General features: G+C 42.0%; 1 protein-coding gene across 7 annotated transcripts in view; it reads right to left on the minus strand.

Annotated features, from left to right (window-relative positions):
* The window catches only part of DPP6 (dipeptidyl peptidase like 6), an 812,601-nt gene that overhangs the window by 13,558 nt on the left and 776,980 nt on the right, over positions 1–22,063 (minus strand). For all 7 annotated transcript variants that reach the window (XM_037891092.2, XM_037891091.2, XM_043541565.1 and 4 more), the window contains 3 exons: positions 13,558–13,605; positions 5,292–5,390; positions 2,764–2,833 (listed from right to left, as the gene is read on the minus strand). In XM_037891092.2, coding sequence (XP_037747020.1) covers positions 2,764–2,833; positions 5,292–5,390; positions 13,558–13,605 — 217 coding nt within the window. The remainder of the gene's footprint in view (positions 1–2,763; positions 2,834–5,291; positions 5,391–13,557; positions 13,606–22,063) is intronic.

Here is a 22,063-nt window from a genome sequence, read left to right on the forward strand (position 1 = left end):
ATGCTACAAGCGTTATAAGGTGACATCGATTTTAATGAGAAAGCCATGATCTCTGTCTTCATACAGCACTGCCGCAGGCAGGTCTGGTGTGTGGGATGGGTTTTGAGGCAGGTGAGGAGGCTGCAGGAAGGTTTTCTCAGCTATCTATCTAGATTCTCTTATGACAACCACCACCAGGATATTGGAGCATTTTGTGAAACTAGGAAGCATAACATAAATGGGCCAGATCCTCAACTTGGCCAAAGTGGCATAGCTCCACTGAAGTTAATGGAGTTATGTCATTATACGCCACTTGAGGAGCTGGCCCCAATCTATATTTCTTTCTTTCTCTCTCATCCCTCCAGTCTGTAGGGGCTGAACTCTTGTGGGGTTGCTGGTGGAGGTTAACTGGGAGGGCCTAGCCTGGGAGCATGGCAGAAAATTTGGGGAGGAAAACCTATTGACTCGTTAGACTCCTGTCACCCATTGCAAACCTCCCCTCTCCTGCAGGAGTGTCGGATAGTGGCTACAGATGTGACTGTCAGACACTTGATGTCACTATTGCTTAAAATAGATACAAGGGAAAAGCAAATTAAAAAACAAACTGGTGATAAAACAATTGACTTTAATAACAGTTCAGCTCTGGTTGCAGTGGGTAGTCAGGGTGATCAGACGAATAGGGCTCTCTCTCAGGGAAATCCTGGTCCTGGAAGAGAACTGTGTAATCAGACTTCTTCCACCGACCCGCCAAATCGGGTCCCACCAATGCAGTTCTCTTTGCAGGATCAAGGACTTAGATTACATGCTCTTTGGGGGCACTTAGTCCTAAATGATCACAAGAAACACACATGACCACACAAACACTGCAAACAGCGCTTAGCTGAGCATCCCAAACTTCTCAAATTCTCCATACAAAGCAGAAATTACAGTGCACCCACAGAAATAGGGTAAGCAAGGGACAGGAAATTTTGTGGAGTTAGTTCTAAATGACTAGGGATACTGGCATTTTCACCTTCTTCAGTTCCTTTTATGGGCTCCCAGAAACACAAGAAAACTTCTCTCAATTTTTTAACATGCACATGACTTTAGTTATTTGCATTTTTTCCACAAAGACCCAGGAGCATCCACTTTCAGAGGCAGCCTAACCAAGTGTCATTAGCTTGATGAGTACCAATCTTCCTCAAGCACTTGTATAATGAAGTACATTTTTGCTGAAGTAATTTTGTGATGTGGTAGCCTGTTTATTGCAGTGTTTTTATCCTTCATTGAAAGAAGCTGCAGGATGGTGTTTTGGAATTCATTCGCAATGCATCTTTGCCTCCTTCGTTCCTATATCAGACTCCTTTCTCCTGGCAAAGTGCATCCATGCTTGAAATCAATGGGAGTTAGGTGCCTGAAAATCTTTGCAGATCTGAGCCTAAATGACTCAGTGGACTAGTTGTAAGGATAGTTCAGTTGTTGGGATAGATGGCATTAATAGTTTGGTGCTGCTATGAGGAAGGCACCATTTGGATGGAGGTGGCTGGTTATTCACTGCTATTTCTAGGACTACACGGCAGAGTAACTATAGATTTAAGCTTTTGCAGAGGCTATAATAGCCCATTAAAAAGTAAACATGTCCACTATTCCCCAACAGTGACTGCCACAGTTTAACAGGAAGACAATGCATCCCCTAATGTAGTATTCTAATGTGAGTGGGCTCACCCAGTCCTGCTAAGAGATCCACAGATATTACACTATTGAGGAGCCATGGGGGGGAGTGGTGTGCCGTGGGTTCAAGTTAAATAAAAATGATCCCTTGTAATAGTTGCAGTATTGAGAAAAGCTGATTTCACAACTCTCTGCTAGGTTTAAAGTGAATTTTCATTAAGGCCTTGTCCATTTTTGCCCAAGGCAATTTACAGTGTTTGTAGCCAGGTTTGAGAGAGATAATAACCAATTTGGAAGAGTGGAGTGGAGCCAGCACTGTTATTTGTGGCGAAGAGATGACACAAATTGTTCAGTGAAAAATCTATTTGAAGATCTTTAAGGAAGTTCCACATTCCTGTAGCAGATTGGAAACTCTATAGCTTGTCCCCTGAGCTTCACCCAAAAGGGAGCAGGATGTGAATTTAAAAAAAATTGCTGATTTTTTTTGTTTGACCAGTTCTTTTGTAGGCAGCCCTCCTTTTGAAGACATCTCCTTTATCATCCTGAAATAGCATGATCCCAAAGGTTTTGGGTCTGCTATCATTCTAGCTTTAACTATGAAGGTCTTTAGGGTACGTGTACACAGCAAGTTGGACCCCATGGCAGCAAGTCTCAGAGCATGGGTCTACGGACTTGGGCTCATGCTATGCACTAAAAATAGCTACAGACGGAGCCTGAATGTCTTCCCAGTTATTTTTAGGGCTGTAGCAAAGTCTGTAGACCTGGGCTCTGAGAGGTACTGCCGTGAAATCCTACTTGCTTTGTAGACGTACCCTCAGTCTAAAGAAGTTGGCATAGCATAAAGGGAATATTGTGTGCGGTTGGTACCCAACATTGCACTTGGCTAGCTGTAAAAGATCTCTTAAAAATGCAGTATGTTTTCCCTTAAGTCAGTGGCAATGCGCAGAGTGTGTATAATTAAGCTTGTCTATAATTCTTTACAGAATAGGGGCCTTAGATTGTAAACTCTTCAGTGCATGGATCATCTTTTATCCTCTGTTTGTATAGCACCTACCCCACCGTGGCTCTGATCTTGGCTGCTTTTACAAATGAAAATAAGAATTACAGATTACAAATAAAAATAAGAAAACTTACACAACCAGTAGCAAAGGATAGTGTATGGTGTCCGCAAAGGTTGCTGGCTTTAAGATTTGCATTGGCAATTCTAGGCAAAAGTAACAAACAACAAGAAGTATTTAATATGGGAATGTTGAGATAACTATCACAGATTTTTACAATGTTGTGGCCATTATCAACAGAAATAAAACAGCATTTAATAAGATGCTCTGGTAAATAAAACCCTAAAAACACAGATGTAATCAAGGATAAGATCCGGACCGTAATAGCTGAGGTGACAAGAAATTTAAACCTAGAGTGAGCTATTTAGTCATGCATCACTTACACAACAGGCAATTAACATCTGGCAATAGCTATTATTTTCCCTTTAGGCAGCTGGATGAGTGACACTGCCAAGAATCAATATTTTGGGGAGGCAGAGAAAGGGAGGGTAACAATAGCTTGAGACAAAAGGAATGTAAGGTACAATTGCCAAATAACATGGTTGTTGATGTGACAGGCAGAATTTTTCTGCTTTAGGGGCTTCAAGACAGTTAGGGGATGGACTTGCCTCTTAATCCTAAATTCCAGGGGCCTGATTTTGATCTCACTTCCTCTGGTATAATACAAATCAGGAGTAACTCCAAGTTGACAGAGTTACACTGGTATAAAATCTGTGACTTCTGAGTTAGGCCCCAGTTGTGCAATGATACCTCCTAAAACTTCATTTAAGTTCTCTGAGATGCTCTTCTTGACCACCAACCGGTATATGAAAGTGCTCCCACACAAATGCTTTCTGCATTAATGAGACTGCATTTGTTTTTAAAATATTAACTATAATCCAGATTACCAAAGGCATGGCAATTAAATCAGTATTAGCAGGATTTTCAATAGAATTAATATACAGTTTAAGCACTAGGTTTAAGTGGTTTGTTCTGCAATCATTTTGTGAGACTCAGTCTAATTACTTATTCCATCTGAATGCTAATGGACTGCAAATTGGATCAATGGCCCAGGGACAGTCAGAGAGTCAGCCATTTGACTTTAAATATACATAAAACATGGCACACAGTGCTCCCGTTACTGTGACGCCTTTCGGGCAGACCTTGGATACATGGTGAAGGCACATGAAAAAATACAGTCAGCTTGTATTTGTTACACACAAAAAACAGGCTAGTTAAGATCAGCAGAAGATACTTTCACCAACAACTACAGTTAATAATGTTAGCCACAGTTCTTGAGTTATTTATAGTCAATTCAAAATATAATTATGAAATGGCTCATAGGGTCTGGATAGAGTTGTCTATGATAGGCTGTCACTGATGTTCTATCTTTGCCCAAAATGTTCAGGAAATGCACAGCTCTGTTTTGCTTATTTCTATGCATCCATTTCTCTTCATAATATCAATGATTGAGGCAGAGCATTTTAGGTAATTACTGCAGTGTTCAAACAGCTACAGCCACTCGGCTTTTGGCCTCATATTTTATAACACCACTCACTGGTCCAGATTACGCAGTAACACAGTATCTCTCATTCCTTTCCGTGTAAGTGTCATTCTATATCGTATCTGAATGGATGTTTTCTATTACAGTACTCTGCATTTGAAGAAAATCTCTAGTATGACCAATCCCATCATAGGGAAAATATCAAGGAACATGTTTTCAGCCCTGTTTCCTTAACTGCTTCCAAATTGTCAAGTATAGCCACACAAATGCCACGCAGAAATGAGAATCTCTGGGAGCCATTACATATTTTGGGATTTCAAATGTGGAGTTTCCATGTAACAAAACTGACACTCTTAAAAATGTTGCAGGTGCAGCTAAGGGGGCTGGTGGAAAATATCTGAACTATTTGGCCCTACCTTTGTCTATATTAGGTTTATTTGTTTGTATCTCTGTCCCCATCCCCTTCCTTTAGTCTCGCCTCTTTTGCACACAGATGTGGAGGGAATATTTAATTAAGGAGTGGCACAAAAAAGAACTAGCTGCGTTTGTAAACTGCTCCAAGTGTCATTCTTCTCTGCTGCAAATAAGATTTTGGACTTTCCTTTTCTTGTACAGCTGTTTTTTCCAACCTCTATCAAATTACATGGGTTTTATGAAAAATTTTAAATCACTGAGACTGAAAATTTCTTATATGCATGTCTCCTGATTGGTAATTGCTGCTTGATTCACTGCAATTTACTGCTCTGTACTGAGAGACTGCCACAGTTGTAGCTAGTAAGCACATACAATAGGTTTGAAATGGAATATTGTAACTAATAAACCAATCATATTACAGCAAACACACCCTGCAATGGACAGCTGATCCACATCATGTCATCTCCCAGTGTCAATTACTTTTTTTATATAAAAGCTAATTTTTATCCTTTTCTCTTTCTGTCTCGTCCATCCTCATCAACTCCTGTCTCCAGAATAACTTCCTTCTATGTAGCATTTCCCAATTAAGTGCTTCCCAAACTGGACGACATCACTGACAGCCACAATAATTTTTCCTCCTGCCAATCCAGTCGAGATACTGTGCCATTTCACAACAATAATAGTGGAAGGCGAAAAGAGATACTTACTGTAATCATCTATCTTGATTTCCATGTACTCCACTTTAGGCATTTGCCTGTCATTTACAGCCAGCTGCACATTTTCATTTACCTCCAGCTCAAAGGTTTCTGAAAGAATAAGGACAAAAACCACACAAACCCTCCGGAGTTATTCATGGACAACTTAACATTTTGCCCATGCCCCTAATATTTTTAAAACAAATATTTTCCTTCTAGACACACTGTCCCCTCTGAAGTCCATGAGGAGAGATGCACAGCTAAAATATAGTAGTTACCTTGCAATATTTCTGAAACATGCTTCAGATCCAAAGAATTATTATGGGCTCTATTACCTGAGAGGAATAAAAACCACCTTTGCCCCAGATCAAGAGGTGGTATAAACTGGCGTCCACCGAAATCAAAAGGACTAAGTGGATTCACACCAGCTGAGGATCTAGCCTTCTAAGTCTAGATGCTGTAACAGTGTTTTTGCCTCAGACAAAACAACAGAAGATTACGGTTGAATCGATGCATTTTAAGAGCTCGCTCTGCAGTTCAAATGGAATGGGAGAAGAGGATTTTTTTGGTGCAGATATATTTTCGTTGAGATTTTCACTCAAGGGGAAGATATTCTGTTCGAGAGTTCTCCAGGCATGTGAAATCAATCTGAAACAATTAAGAGTCAATGAAAGCTCTCAACAGAACATCATTCATCGTCTACCACACAGCTCCGCAAACTGCAGCAGAGTTGGTTCACATTCTGAACATCTCCCTTGGACCAGCACTATGCTCTGAATCAGACAGACAGACAGCCATGCACAGAGACAACACAGACAGACAGCGCTTGTGTTATGGAGGGGATCTAGTGGTTAAGGCCTAAGCCCTACATTTTCAAGTGTCCCACCAAACTTGAGTGTCCCAGTTTCTGAGCCCATGTGGCTCCATGGGATTCATGGGTGTTTGGTGCCAGGACTGGCCCTATCTTATAGGCATATCACGCAGTTGCCTAGGGTGACATCTTCCTCGTGGCTCTTCCATTGCCTCCTGCTGAGCTGTTCCCTTCTCCTGATCAGCTATTCTCCAGGTGGCATCCCCTTCCCTCCTGCCCAGGCTGTACCTGAACGCTGAGCTGCCTCCTGCCGAGCAGCAACCTCCCTCCTGCTCTGGAACCAAATTCTCTCGCCCTCATGGGGTGGTTCATCTCCAGCTTGCCCCTCCCTTCCAGGCAGGAGGCCAGCAGCCGAGCGACTTCTCTCCAGAACAGCTTAACAATGGCCCTCTGCACTCAGCTGAGTGGCTGCTTGGCTGAAGAGCTCTCAAGGTTCTCAGCAGCAATGTGTGCTAAGTGGAGAGGAGGCCAGGAGACACATCCCAACATGGAGCAACTGTGTCTGATCATGCATGGCTTTGCTGCAGGCCAGGTTCCATTCTTAGCCTTTCTGGCAAGACTTGCTCTCTTCCCTCTCGACAGAGAAGGCCTAATTCATTTCCTTCAGCAAGTGAAGGCTGGACAGGCCTTGCCTTACTTCAAGACCTCTAGCATCTAACAACTCATCAGAGTCAGGCCATTGGAAACAAAGTGCCACAGCAACTCCCTGGAGCTCAAGACTGTCAGAGATTGTCTCTCCAGTTCCTTCCTCAGCCAAATCCTGACCACATTGGACAACACAACCACGGTGGCCAACCTGAATCATCAAGACAGGACAAGAATGTTCCATTCCAGGGAGAATCCAATGTCCTCTTCCTCTGGGGTCCTTCAAAGCCCTGCATGTACCCAGCTCTCTGAATCTTCCAATGGACTGGCTGTGCCAGAAACCACTTTGTCAGAGGAGTGGTCCTTGCAACAGCAGGCCTTCAACCAAGTACTCGCCTGCCCCCTAGCATCCTTCAATCAGCCTTTTCATGTCCAGCTGTAAAACTCCCAGGTTCCCAGATTCTGCACCACACGCCTGGACCCTAATGTCTTGGCCCTGGGTAAGTTTTCTGTGTCATGGGTGCAGGGAGCCAGTTGATACCTTCCCTCCTTTCCTTGATACAGTGGGTTCTGACAAGGGTTAGTGCCTTTTGATTCTCGTAACCAGAGTCTGGCTGAAGCAGGCTTGATTTATGAACCTCATCTGTGTGTACTGAGGACTCAGCTTCCCCATACAAGGACTTTCTCCAGCAGGGGCCCATCCTTCTGACCCCATCCCTCTTGAAATCTGGACCCCACGAACACTTCATCTTCTGTAAGCTGAGTGTCTGACACAGAAATTTTTTTCCCTATGAAATGATAATAAACATGGTCTATTTGATCTGGAAGACACTGAGTAAAATATAATGTGGAAACTCCCAACACCAATTACACATTTTATTGACTATAACAGCACTTTAATGACACTTATGCTTATGGATACTACTCCCTCAGGCCCTCCTGAAAATATAATACTGTAGGAAGTTCATAATCATGTTCTGAATCACATTTAGTCATGCCCATCTCCAGTGAATAGAAAAGCAGGCACAGCACAAAAACATGCCGTTACCAGTTAATACATTTCACAGATCTTTCAGCAAGTGGCTATAATGGTTCAATGACTATTCAACATGTTTCTGAAAAGCCTGGATCATCTCTATTGAATTCATAACTCCCACAAAAGCTCCAAAGCAACAGACTATTAAGTTTAGTTAAATATTAGGATTCTCATTTAATTATGGCCCACACAACTAGCTTTATCAGCAGAAAGAGGTCTGCCACACAGGGGAGTTCAGTAAAGCCATTTTATTTGTTCATATAATTGCATCTAGAGAAAGGCAGGAACAGAGTGAAGGAAATAAGAAAAGATTGGCACATCTCCTAAAGGACTTTCTTTTCTGCTTTAGGACTACAGGGAACCCTCATCTGTGAAGTACAAATGGTCAGTGTTTAATTAAATGTAAGCACTCTATAATATTTGGCGTGACTCATTGTTATCAGATTATTGCAGAATACTGAGACAAACTCCCTTTATAGAGTAATGGCCTTAAATTAAATGAGTAAATTCAACTGTCATAATTGTCTCCTTTCTTTAGAAGCAACAAAATGCTAGAAAATGAGGAGCCAGGGGAAATGCTAATCAAATGTAGAAATCATGCATTTTAGCAAACAGGATGAGTTTTGTGCACTCCTCTATCTAATTACCTGTGCAATAAATACTATACATCTATAACTCTCAATATACATCGACATTCTCAGTATGTTTTATGCCACTTCTGTCAAGTATTTTATTTGCTTTTTCCGTTCCATGACAGCTCTCATGCTATACACATAATAGTCATTTATGACACTGTTTTCAATATCATGAGAGCACTAGAAGGTATATGCTGTTATATGCAGTCAGTCACATCTAAAGCCATGGGAAAATCAAACTATCTACATAAAAGGAAAAAGAAAATGGAGAGAAAAAAACAGCCAAAAAAGGCTCATGAATGTCCAAAAATTAAATCACCTCCATGCTAAAGTCCAAAATCAGGGCCAAATCTTGACTGTTTTAGTCATGCTCTTAGTCTCATTGACATTGACAGAAACATAAAATAAGCAGATTTAAAGCAGGCCATTTTCTCAGTTACTTAAAAGGTAAAATGAAGAAGCTTATTCCAGAAGATCCCCCTCTCCTAGGAGTGGTTCACCCCCTTACCTCTTCTGTAAGAAACAAAATGAAAAACTGGCCTAGGTTTAACAGTGACCAAACAATACTGTATGAGTTGCATAAAAATTATACGCTAGGCATGAGGGTGAGATCAGGAATACTATTACTCATTAATGATGGGCTCATATAGCCTTCTTGTAATTGCAGTTCCCAGAGTTATGAAGCAATCCCTGACTTGTGGAAATGTTTCTGACAGCCTAATGCTGTAGCTTCCTAGGACTGGGTAGCCTGAGGAAACACAGAGATTGCCTGGGCTGAAGTTTGGCTTTTTCTATGGCCCTGCTGCTCCTCCCAGTTGCTTCAGATTTACACCAGTGTAACTCCCCTGACTGTAGTGGGACAACTCCTGACTTAAACTGGTGCAAAGGAGGAGTCAGGCCAAAGCCTCCATCAGGGACAAAATGGGTGGATGTCTCATTATAGCTGTAGAGAGCACAGAGAGGCTCAGATGCTGGTAGATACTTATACAGTGTGTTAAGGTTAAAGAAACAGCATGTTTGTAATATGTTCTCAATATTATTTAGCTGACATGTAAAGAGGTATTTTCTGAGCCTCTTTGACTGTTTTAGCATTTAGTATCTATCAGAAAGTACCAGTTGGTATTTGGGCCCAGCTCCACACATTGGGAATTCCTTCTGTACTTGGATCTGCTTCTGTCCTGCCTCCACAGCACTGTTTCCATCTGCTCTGCCCTGGATCCCAGAAAGGGAGTTCCACAAGCCTGGGGATAATTACATCATTCTCCCACACCCACCGCTGAAACCATCAATATATGCGCAGAAAAATAAATGAAGGCCTAGGCCGGAATAAGTTTTCTACCCAGCTCAGTCCATGGTGACAACCCTTCTTTAAAGGTAGTTTCAGGGTAGCCATGCTGGGGAACACCCATTAGGGGTGACTCCCAGAAAGGGTCCCTTGAAGGTTTCAGGATGTCCAACAGAGCTAGAGGGGGTGGGTGGTGCTGTGCTTCTGGTGGAGATCAGCACAGATCTTGGGGGATCTGCGAGAAAAGGCAGAACCCTTCTGTCCATTCCATCTGGGACAAACCCTCCCTATCAGACACAATGATCTGGGGAAACCTCATGGAGTTTCTTTTCCCCACCCCAGATGCTTCTTGCAGGAAGGGGTGATCTGCTCTTGGTTAGCTCCTGCTGCTCGTGTCCGTACCATTCCACCAGGAATGCGTCAGAGAGAAGTGCACCACCTAGCTCTTACCGAGCGCTTTTCATCCAGAATTTCAATATGTTTTACAAAGGAGGTCAGTATCGCTAGCCCCACCTTCCATATGGGGAAACTGAGGCATAGGGCAGTGAAGGGACTTGCCCCAGGTCAGCCAGAAGGCCAGTGGCAGAGCTTGGAATAGAACCCAGGTGTTCTGAATCCCAGCCCAGTGCTCTGTTTTTGCCAAGGCTCTCAGAGATGGGATGCTGCTGATTTCTGTGCTGTCTGTATTAAGAATTTCATCATAAAGAAAACTTTTCATTTTAAACAGTTAATTGGAGATGGGGAAGGGGAATAAATTATGGTTAAATGTACATCACAGGTGGATTTGGCCCTTTGAGAGAGAAATGGTCCAGCCCCCCTGTGCCTCATTAACAGCCTCTCAATGGGGCCTGACAGAGGGCTTTACAAAGAGCCAGGAGACCAGGAAACAGGAAGAGGAAACTGTAGCAGAGAGTGAGAAAGGCTCCTGCAGGGAAGATTGTGAGACAAGGGGAGCTGCTCCAGCTAGGAAGGGCTGGGAGTGGCCTGCTTAAGCAGGGAAGTTCCTGAGACACCAGGGAAGTTTCCAGGCAGGAAGACCTGGGCTCAGGTTCTTTGCAGGGGGGGCGGGGGGGGGGGGGGGGGAAGGAAGGGGCCATGAGATGGCAGGGAGTTTTGAGACAGTACCTCAGAAAGGAGGAGCTGTGCCCAGTTTAAGGTGAGGGGTGGGAAAGAGAAGACTTTTTGTGTTGTTTTTAGCTTTTTTGCCAATAAAACCAGGCTGAAAGGAAGGGTATTATTGAACACGGAGAAGTCTGAGTTATTTGAGGAACCAAGAGGGGAAACTGAGGCAGGCCACGTGGCGGCACTCAGAAGGCATCGGACTCTGTTACAGTGTACAATATATCTTCCTTGGCAATCTCCCAAATGAAGCATACTATTCTACTCAGTGCTTATAGCTTAACAACAAAAGTTACAATATATATCAAATAGGACATTTTCCACTCTGATTCACCCTCTTATATTTCCGTTAAACCATACGACAAGCAAACCTTGATTTTATTTGTGCTTTTCCCCCAAACACCCATATGAATCTAAACTACATGCCTTCTCCAGCCATGACTTTACCCAGTCACAGTTGCATTCTTACAGGAAAAAGTAAAGGAGTACTTGTGGCACCTTAGAGACTAACCAATTTATTTGACCATAGTTTATGCTCAAATAAATTGGTTAGTCTCTAAGGTGCCACAAGTACTCCTTTTCTTTTTGCGAATACAGACTAACACGGCTGTTACTCTGAAACCTGTTCTTACAGGAAGAGATTTTAAATCATTCAGCTACACATCTGTGGCTGTGCCCTGCCAGCTCTGCTTACGTACAAGACTCTTCTGGTGGGGTGTGGAGAGAAGTAGTTGAACGGCACATTGTCAGCAAAGCACATTGAGAGAGCAGGAAGAATGAAATCACACATACACACACGAAACGTTGAAACAACAGATGGAAGCCTTCTGTTTTTCTTTACACATCATGATACTGCATCGGGCCTGATCCTGTTTTCAATGGGAGATTTACCTGAGCAAGGAGTACAGGATCAGGTCCATAAAGACAATGTTAGGGTGTGTCTACACTTTGAGCTGGAGGTGTAATTCCCAGCTCAAGGAGACATACCCACACTAGCTCTGATCAAGCTAGCGCACTAAAAACAGAGTGTAGCCACAGCAGAGGGAATGGTGGGAGGGGTTAGCCACCTCAAGTACGCTAGCCCCTCCCACTGCTTGCGTCACCCTAGCTACAGTAGCTTGAGCAGAGTGAGTGCAGGTTTGTCTCCTTGAGCTGGCAATCACCCCCCAGCTCAAAGTGTAGACACACCCTAAGATTGCTCAAGTCTAGGCATGTTATTTGATAAAACCCTTGGCTTCACAGTTTCTTCCATGCTATTCTCTATGCTTGGAACAACTGCCCAGAGTTGGGAATAGAATCCAGAACTCCGTAGTCCAAGTCTGGTGATTGAATCAATAGATAACTGCCCCCCACCACACACACACTTGGTAGGTACCTATGGTAATGGCTTTTATCACTCCATCAACTGGTTGTTAAACATGTCTTTTCCATGATGACATAGTATGAGATTAATGAAAGAATAACAAGGAGATATATTTGGATTGTGCAACTCTCTGCAATTATAATGATGACTGGGATTTCCAATTTGCTTTTGATCAGCAAACATATAAGTAAAATTTCTAGAAATATTTCTCTGAAGGTAACTGCAGAAATTAAACTGCAATGGTCTGAGTGACGGCCTAGCATGCAGGAGACCTGGGTACAGTTCCTTGCTCCACCGCAGACTTCCTGTGTGACCTGGGCAAGTCACTTAGCCTCTCTGTGCCTGAGTCCCCATCTGTAAAATGGGGATAATGGCAGTGCCCTATCGCACAGGGTTGTTGTGAGGATAAATACATTAATGATTGTGAGGTGCTCAGACACTACAGTAATGGAGGCCAAGTAAGTACTTAGCTACAATGTTATCCACCTACATGCCACTAGAATAAATAACTCAGGAGCAAATTCTCAAAGACACAAACGGAAGTTAGGTCTCAACTCCCATTGGCTTTCAGTAGGAGTTGAGCCCCAAACTGCCTTTTGTGCCCTTGAAAATCATTCCCCTTAGTAATTCTTATAACTATTCATTACTACTTGAAAGCTGACAGCGAGCAGAATAACAGAATCCAATAGCCATTGGATACGGTGCTACAAAACCTGGTTAGTTTGCTCATGTGTTCAGCCCATAATTTTAAGTCTGGAGTAAGAACTGCCAGTGAAGCTCAGGTGTGGTTGCATTTAGTTTACTATGGCGGTGTGACCCCTGGAGACGACAGTTCCAGGAGGCGATGCTCCATCTGGCTGGGAGCTACATCTGCTCAGCTTTGGGCCACATTCCACAGTAAAGATAAGCACTGTCGGATGCAACTTGTGGTCTCTGCTGGCTACACTTCCCCAGCAGTCTGTTATTAATGCTTATTATTTGTACTACAGTCGTGCCTAGGGCTTCTCTCAGCAACCAGGGCTCCCCGTCCTAGAGGCTGTACAAACCCTTACTGAAAGACAGCCCTTTTCAGTCTAGGCTCCAAAAACATGCAACAGGTAGATAAAACACACAGCAGGGGAGGAGAGGACGAGGTAACATTAAAACATGCACATTGCGCATCTAGCACAATGAGCTTTACTCAAGGCACACAACCTGCCTTGCAATCTGCTCAGTATAATATACATTAGTTTCAACCCTTCAGCTCCAGCTAAGATGTCTGTGTGGCCCACATATAGACAAAGTCTGGGTACTCCCTGTTGAAAGTAATGGAGAATGGCTTTATTTTATTACATTGCCTGACTGCTTTTCTTTGAGGACATACAAAATACAGCCCAGTACTTACTTTGTTTATCCGTCGTGTTGTGAACAGTCACAATTGGAACTCTTGGACCTAGAAAAGAAGGGGAAAGAAAGGCATTTGGTTAAAATACACACACACATACATATGTGTACATGTAAACCTGTTTTTGAATCCCTTGAAGTTGGAGGCTCCTGAGAATTACATGTCATGGAAGAGTAATCTAAAAAGCAAATCACCCAGGTATGCACAGCAGTCTATGAATAAATGACAGCACTGTAGACTCCAAGACATGCGAGGTTTCAAGGCCCTTTCCCAATGGGACAATAAATGCATCTCTCTCTAATTTGTAAATATTTTAATTAGCACAAACACAATTAAATCATTTGCTTTTTAATTTATTCTAATGACACACAAACATCACTGCACAGAACGTTTACATTTTATGTGCCCTGGCTAATACTTGCTGTTACACAGATGCTGTATGTTTTTTAAAATCAAACACCAGGTACGTTCCAATAATACAAAAGGTTCACCCTAGAACTGCAGTGCATAGCTGTGTGCAATATGATATCAGCCAGTTTGTAAAGAGGAGGAGTATTATTTAATATTTATATTGAGGTAGCACCAAAAGGCCACAACCAGTGTCCTTAAGTGCTGTACAAATTGTGGTAAGTGCTGTACCAAGACCTGCCAACTGCAGGGAGTGACTTTCTCAGAGAAGTTGGCCATAACTCTGCAGGAGAACTGGCAGTGAAGTCTAAATCCTGCCCTTTGTTGCTGGAGGAGTCGTGTGGGAAGGTATGTTGAGGAGCGGTAGGGATAGGGGCAGAAAGGTGGGAACCGCCATACTAGTTCATACCAGCAGTTCAACAAGCCCAATATCCTGTCACTAGCAGTGTTGATGAGGAAGAAACCCCATAATGGATAAACTAGCTTATGTTCCTTGTCATCTCCCATTATTGCACCCAGGCAATAGGAAGAGGGAACAATAACACGGGGTGGATCACAGCAGCAAGGGGATAGTGGCCATACTCCCAGCCACCCTGTGTGCACACTATGGTTGGCAGTAGAATACATGCTAGCTTTATGGAAAGACAGTAAGATGCTCCTGGCAGCACTTTCCATCCTGAACCTTTCTGTGGCACTGGCTACAGTGCCAGGTTCGTGGTCAGTACTGCTCCCTTCCCTGCAGCTGGTGCAGGCTCAACTCTTAGTGGCATGGTTTTGCTAGAAGCACATACAGTGTATATTTCCAATTCAAATCATGCATGCTATGTGGCTGTGCAAGCTGCTGAGGTTGCAACGTTTAAATCTGGCTGTGTAGGGAAACCCAGCAGAAGGCTTGTCAGAAACCTTATCCCATCACTGTCTTTAAGGTGGCATTGGCAGGGGCTCATTTTGGCATTTCCCCTTGTGCTGATAATTTCAAATGTCAAGTGATCTGCAGGGCGCAGCACGCTCTGAGTTGCATGGCCAGTAAGCACGTGGAAAGTGAGCTGGAGATACGCTTTAACAATTGTACAGCTAAGGGCTCGATCCGTTAAAAGTGCTGAAAACTCTGGCACCCACCCAGCAATGCACTTAGGCATGGGATTAATTTTAAGCACATGAGCAGTCCCACTGAAATTAACTGACCTTCAATTTGGAAGGTTCTCGGCACTTTGCAGGATCAATCCCTGAAGTACACATTCAAGATTAAAAATAAAAACAACAAATCCATTCAGCAGCACCATTGTTTCTTTGTTTTCCCTGCATCGGAGTGTTCCAAGGGCAGCTGTGGCCAGAGGAGGTCCTGGTAGAATGGCTCTACTGGAACTCAGCTGCCAGGAAATATACTGGGGTAGGTTGCCCGGGACCCAGAGCTGCTATGGAGACACAGGGGTCTTGTCTCCTGCAGATCACTCAGAATCCCTTTGTGCTTGGGATAGAAGTGTAGCGTGTTCCATACCAGAGGCAAACCCTGCCCACTGCTAATGACATGAGGGATATGTTGCAGAGTTGCCCAGCTTCTTAGTCCCCTGCTGTGGGTGCTACCAGGAGAGGATGGCGGGTTCCAGCTGACAGGCCAAGATTTTCAAAAGTGACTAAATTATTTTGGGTGGCCAACTTAACCACCTCAGAGGGGCCTGATTTTTGGATGGTGCTCAGCATTCGCCCTTGGAGAACCTTTCCCTTTTAAGGTGTCTCAACTTCAGAGCCCCAAAACTTGAAGCACCCACAATCATTTGTCACTTTTTTTCTAAACAAAAAAGGATCAGGGACAGAAAACCGAACATTTTTAGTTTTTCACTGCAAAATCGGAAAATTTCTATGGTCAGGTCTATGCTAGAAAAGATTTACCAGTATAACTGTCTTGGTACAGCCATGCCAGCAAACCCTCCTCATGTAGGTGCAGCATATCCTAGCAGAAAAGAGCTTTTGTCAGTATAGCTTATACTGGTTTGGTAATCGATATAAGCTATACACGAAAAAAGCCCTTTTATGCCAGCACTACTGCGTCTACACAAGAGCTATATCTATGTCCTTTTAAAAAAAAACCCTGCATCCTAACCAACATTATTCTGCCAGCAAAAGTGTACACCTAGCCTATAAAAAATTTTGAAAAACCAAACCAAACTATTTTTTACTTTTCGTTCTGAAATTTTCATGCAAAATACTTATCGTTTTCTGATTACCGCTAGTGCTTTACATGCAATATAAAAATACATGGGCTATGATGTGCCTTTTGACACAGAAAATACTAGATTTAATGTTGTTGAGGACTACAGCACTGTATGTATTGCAGAAAGGGACAAAGTAACACAAAAGTGTGGTATTTTTTTCTTCATAGAGAACACAAGGAATCAATCAAATTAAGTGGATCAGATCCTGATGTCAATTACACTGGTGTAAATCAAACACCAACTGTGTTAAAGGCAATGCTGTTACTCCAGATTTACACCAGTGTAAATGAGATCAGGTTCTGATATAGAGAAAACATACTGTTGCCAAATTTATATGTTTCTTCATTTCAGACAGGTTTGCCATTTGTGCAGCACAGATATGAATGAAGGCACAGTAGGTTTATTCATTGTACAGTTTGACTGATATGGCTGGTCTGATTCTCAGCCCCTGTCAACAGCGAACTTTCTTCATTAACAAAGTGATTCCTTCATTCTTTGTTTGCTAAATGGTTTCAGAATGAAACGGAATCATCACAGAGCATGGAAAGAGGCTAGTAATTTTGTTTTGTTGGTAGCAAGCTGTATAGAAAGTCGATTTCAAACACAGTGCTAAATATTACTGGAGAGAGTGGTGCAGCTTTTCAGTTACTGATATACAATGACATACTAAACATATTGATTTATAAAGCTTCTCCTCCCCCCCATCACCAAACCAAGGCTTTTAGAGTGAAACTAAGTTAAAGTACTGTTCAAAAAGGGCCTGATCAAATTTCCATTGAGGACAATGGGAGTCTTTCAATTCACTTCAGTGGAAGCTGGATCAGTCTCTTACTAATAAAGATATCCTTTATACAAAGAAGAGAATGCAAGTGAGAAACATGATGTATATTCTGATTTCTCTTTCTGTACCTCTTTGTGCTAGCATTGGCAACACTGTGAGAAGTCAAAAGATAAACAGTAACAATCCAGTTATGTAGTTTAGCAACAATACATATATTATGTATAATTTTATTTGGGTGGTCTCTCTCTCTCTGTTGCACTCCACCCAAACAAATATTATAAAGCTAAGCAAAGCTCTCACCCAGGTTCTCATTTCATGGTAATATCAAATAAAGGCATTTGAAAAAAATATATCCACAATCCAAAAGAATTAGAGTACTCAATTGTGGTTTGTTTGTTTTTTGCAAGTGGAAAAAAATGGTAATGGTCAACATAGTATATTGAATAGAGTCACCCAGTTAATCTGAGAGTTTATTCCTGACCATTTAGTTAAGTATTCCTCATAATTCCATCTGTTAGATATGGCCAGGGTATAAGTTTTCAAGAAAAAAAACCCTATAATTTCAGGCACGAAGTAAATAATCTTGTTCACTGTTGACTTTTAAACTAAGTTGAACAAACCAGTTTAGAAATTAGCCTAGTTAAAAATGTGGAAAATTGTTAAATGTAACTGTTTTTTACCACACACAATGCGCTAAGTGGCTAATGTCTACCATTGCGGAGTTGAATTCTAGAAATTATATAGTGTATGTTCATTAGCTGCTTTCCCATACTTTAATTTTAAACCTATAATGATGTGACAGTTACAATACACACACCATCTGGCAAATGCCATCCGCTGTCATTTACAGATCTAATAGTGAAATCTAATTTGTTCGATGAAATATTCAGAGATGACAGAAACAGAGCGAGGGCACAGTTTGCACGGTACTGTCTCTCTCTCTGGAGCCCTTTCAAATGGAAGTTTGATTGGGACTCCTGAGTCCTGACATATTCCACTTATTTATTAATTTTTTTAAATAAGTACTGATGTATGGGCGTGTTCCCCCTTCTCCCTGCTATATACCAGGGCCTCGTTCTGCTTTCAGTTAGGCCCTGAATAAACAAAGCACTTAAGTACTGTATATGCCTAAATCCCAATAAGATTTAAGCATATGCTTAAATTAAGCACCTGTTTAAGTACTTTGCCAAATACAGATGGCCTTAGGCATGTGCTTAAAGTTAAGCATGTACTTTAGTGCTTCACTGCATGGGAGCTTAGCACCTGTGACAGTCTGATTCTGAGAGATACTGAGGCCTTTAGTACCCACCCATTGTCTTCAGAGTGAGTTGAAGGCACTCAGCACTTCACAGGATCGAGTCCAGAATCAAGAATAGCAAATTCATGTAAATCAGTGGAATTCCATCAGGGTAAAAGCGGTGCAAAGAAGATCAGAATTAGGCCAAAATAATCCAAGACTATATCAAACTTCTTATTGTGGGCCAGAATGGAGCCTCCCACTCGTTGCATGGCCCATGAAAAGCCAAACACCTTCACAGGCCGTAGGGAAGTGCAGGGATTGGGGGTGCCCAGTGACTGAAAGGGGGTGGGAAAGAAGCATAGTCATGGAACGATACAGCAATTATCAATCTGCAGAGTGTGCTTTCCCACCAGTATCAAAAGGAAGCCAATATAACATGAGTTTGTCATATAAACAGACTGTTTCTCCTCTCACTGGCTCCAGTTTTATATCAATGTAACCCCACTGACTCCAGAGTCACTGACGTCTCCATTCCTGATTTATATTTGGCATAGGTGAGAGGGGAATCAGGCCTGAAGATTTTCACTAGGGAACATGCACATGAAATGTAATATGCTGGGTGTTCCTAAATGGTACTGTAGTTAATGATCCTATATCAATCCATAACTACAGAAACAGGATTTCAATTAATAAAACTAATAATTTGGCTTTCTCACATAGCCTTTCATACAAACACAATCACAGTCCTTACCCATGCTGGAAGTAACATTAAGCCACGTCACCATAATGACAAGGGCAAATTAATCAGAGAGCAGTTTTAAACCAAACAAAAGGAAGTAATTCTTTACAGAATGTGGAATCAACCTGTGGAACTCATTGTCAGGGGATGTTTTGAAGGTGAAAAGTATAACCAGATTCAAAAAAGACTTGGATATGTTCATGGAGGATAGGTCCATCAATGGCCATTAGCTAGGATGGTCAAGGACGCAACCCATGCTCCAGAAATCTCTAAACCTCTGAATGCCAGAAGCTGGGACTGGATGACGGGATGGATCACTCGAAATTGGCCAGTTCTGTTCATTCCCATCTGGGCCACTGTCAGACACGATACTGGGCTAAAAGGACCATTGGTCTGACCCAGTATAGATGTTCTTATGTTATAAATTTAGAGTACTGTATGTACTGTACTGGCAATATTCTGAAAATAAGTATGAACAGAATAACTGAGTAATTTGACAAGAAAAAGCTAGTGACCATGGCACATTTTTAAAGCAGCTTTTATCGTTATTCTCAATGGGAAATTCAGCTTTAAAACTGACACCAAGAGACAATCCTAGGTGTTTAGGTGGAAAAGAATAGATTGCTAAATTAAAAACCAAAAACTCACATTCTGTCACACAACACCTCCACGAGCAAAACGTTTGTCATGCGTTCATACAGAAACTTGTGAGAGAGTTTTGAAAATGTTTCTGATTCTTCCATGCTCTGAGCAGCATGAAAAAATTTGACAATTCAAAATTAAAATTAAACAGCAACCACAAAAAGATATAAAATTGCAAAAGAAAAATAATCAAGAATATATATATATATATATATATATATATATATATATATATATATATTTAAAAGTAAGAGATGCTGCTTGTCCTATTCTTTTCATCTGTATTCTCTCAGAGGCTTCACTGTGGCAGATAATTTCAGACCAGAAGCTAAATTCACAGTGTGTAAACAATGAAAATTCAAATGGTCTCTCCCAGCACCACCAGCATATCTCTTAAGCGCTGATGAATGATTTAAAAGAGCAGCTGCAAACAATGTGAACCGAGAGGGTCTGGCTCTGCAGAAGTGAGATAATTGGCATCAGCCATCTCCGCGTACAGATTCCAGATCTCTTTATTTGCTAATTCATGAATTATTTATACATAATGCATAAAGTTCATACATCGGGTGATATTATCATACTAATAAATAAAGGCATGGGGAGTCTTCTGAGCCACTGCTTATAATTAAAATCTTTGTCCGGTCAACAGTATTGCCTAGTCAGTGCCACAGACAAATTTTTCTGATGTTTTGTTGTGCAACCTTGTTATCACAAACATCAAACAGAGATTTATGCTGCTATTCACCCTCTCTCAAGACATTTCATTTTTTAATCTTTACTTTCTTATCTGTGTCTAGTCTGGAAAAATAATCATCACTCCTGTCTTGTTTTAATGTAACATACAGTGAGGTGTTCATTCAACACTGACGGGGCTGCAGGCTTCTGTACTACTGTATGGAGATACTGTGCTTACGTGCTTGAAGTACAGACACACCTACTTGTCCAGATAAAGAAGAGTCTGGAGGGCAACTGAGTGAGTAAAATTTAAACAAGTATTGACCGTGGATCCTGTAAGCACTCAGGAACCTGAGTTACGTTACATCTATGAATATCCCCATTGAGCTCATTGAGAGATTACTGACGTGAATAAGCATTTGTGGGATCAGGGCAGTTTGAAAAAAATCAAGGTTTTCTGGAAAATAAACCAGTTTCACAGATAATCGGAGAGATTTTGTGAGGAGCCAGTTTTGCTGCAGGAAAATGGCTGGGCAGGTGCTTGTGATGGTATCAGTGCCCTCAGGAGCAACTTGGATGGCTCTTTCTCCTCTCCAGTCACACACTGATCTGAGATCTCTCGCCTATCAAGTGATCTGTGGCCATGGTTTTAATATTTGTAGGTAGCTGTAAGGAGGAATCTGAATAATTTGCGATCCTTAGGAAAAGTCATTGGCACTTTCACACACTCCCAGTGATCAGGTCAGATAGAAAAGGGTCCCTAAACCAGGGGCACATGCATCTGAAGGGGGCATGCAGCTCAGACACATCTGGCATGGAGCAGAGGGCACAGAGCTACACCTCCACCATTACTGAGGCCTCAGCTATGTATATAATAGAGAGGGGGAGTGAGCTGTGTCATTCACAGCTGGATCCTAAAAACCCTTCTCCCCACATCCCCTGAAATAAAATAAAACATTTGGATCCAGTATTGTTGTTCCAACCCAGGCTTGGGAGCTGGGCCTGAGCTGTGAAGTTCAGACTGTGATCCAAACTTTCCCCAAGTTCAGAATCAGACATGTTCTGCGTTGGGTCCTTTATCAAGTTAGGCTTATGCAAGGAGTCTTAAGCCAAGCTTTCCCCAAGCTCAGGAGTCGGTTTGGAGCACAGGTTACCATTTGGGTGTATTTCTCAAATATACTGGAGTTTGTTATAGCATTCAATATGCTAATATTAAGAGAAACACCATTTGCATGGAACATTTCTCACTGGCCAATATATTTGTGATGTGTGCCTGTGTACATAATGTACAACCAAGTTCATGCAGGAGAAAAGGGTGTTTCCTCATGATCATATCCTTCAGGAGATACTCTCTTTTCAAAGCACGTATGTAACTCATTAGCACTAATGAAACAAATGCAGGTGCAAAGGAGAGAGATGTACTCCTAAATGTACAGTTGCATGTGCACTTGCCTCTATTTAGCTCGCCAGATTCTTGCAATTAACTAGCATAGCTGATTTAAAGAACCATCTTAAGTTATTCTCTTCCATAAGAAAATTTCTCCTACAACAAAATAATAGCTTCCTAGCTCGATATCCAATGCTGGATATCATCCTTACTTGAAAAGGTATAAACCTTGCTTTTCAGGTTTATATCTTAATCTATTCTTCCTCAGATGGATTCCCAGGATTTAAAATGTCCTTGACTGCATTAAAAAGATGCTAAACGTGTATCTCGCAACCAGAAACAAAAGCCAACGATAAACCTAATAGGTGGTCTAGGTAAATGAAGCAGTTTTCCTTAGAGCAAGCTTTAGTAACATCTGTAC

Source organism: Chelonia mydas, chromosome 2, assembly GCF_015237465.2.
Source record: "Chelonia mydas isolate rCheMyd1 chromosome 2, rCheMyd1.pri.v2, whole genome shotgun sequence".
Taxonomy (NCBI): Eukaryota; Metazoa; Chordata; order Testudines; family Cheloniidae; genus Chelonia; species Chelonia mydas.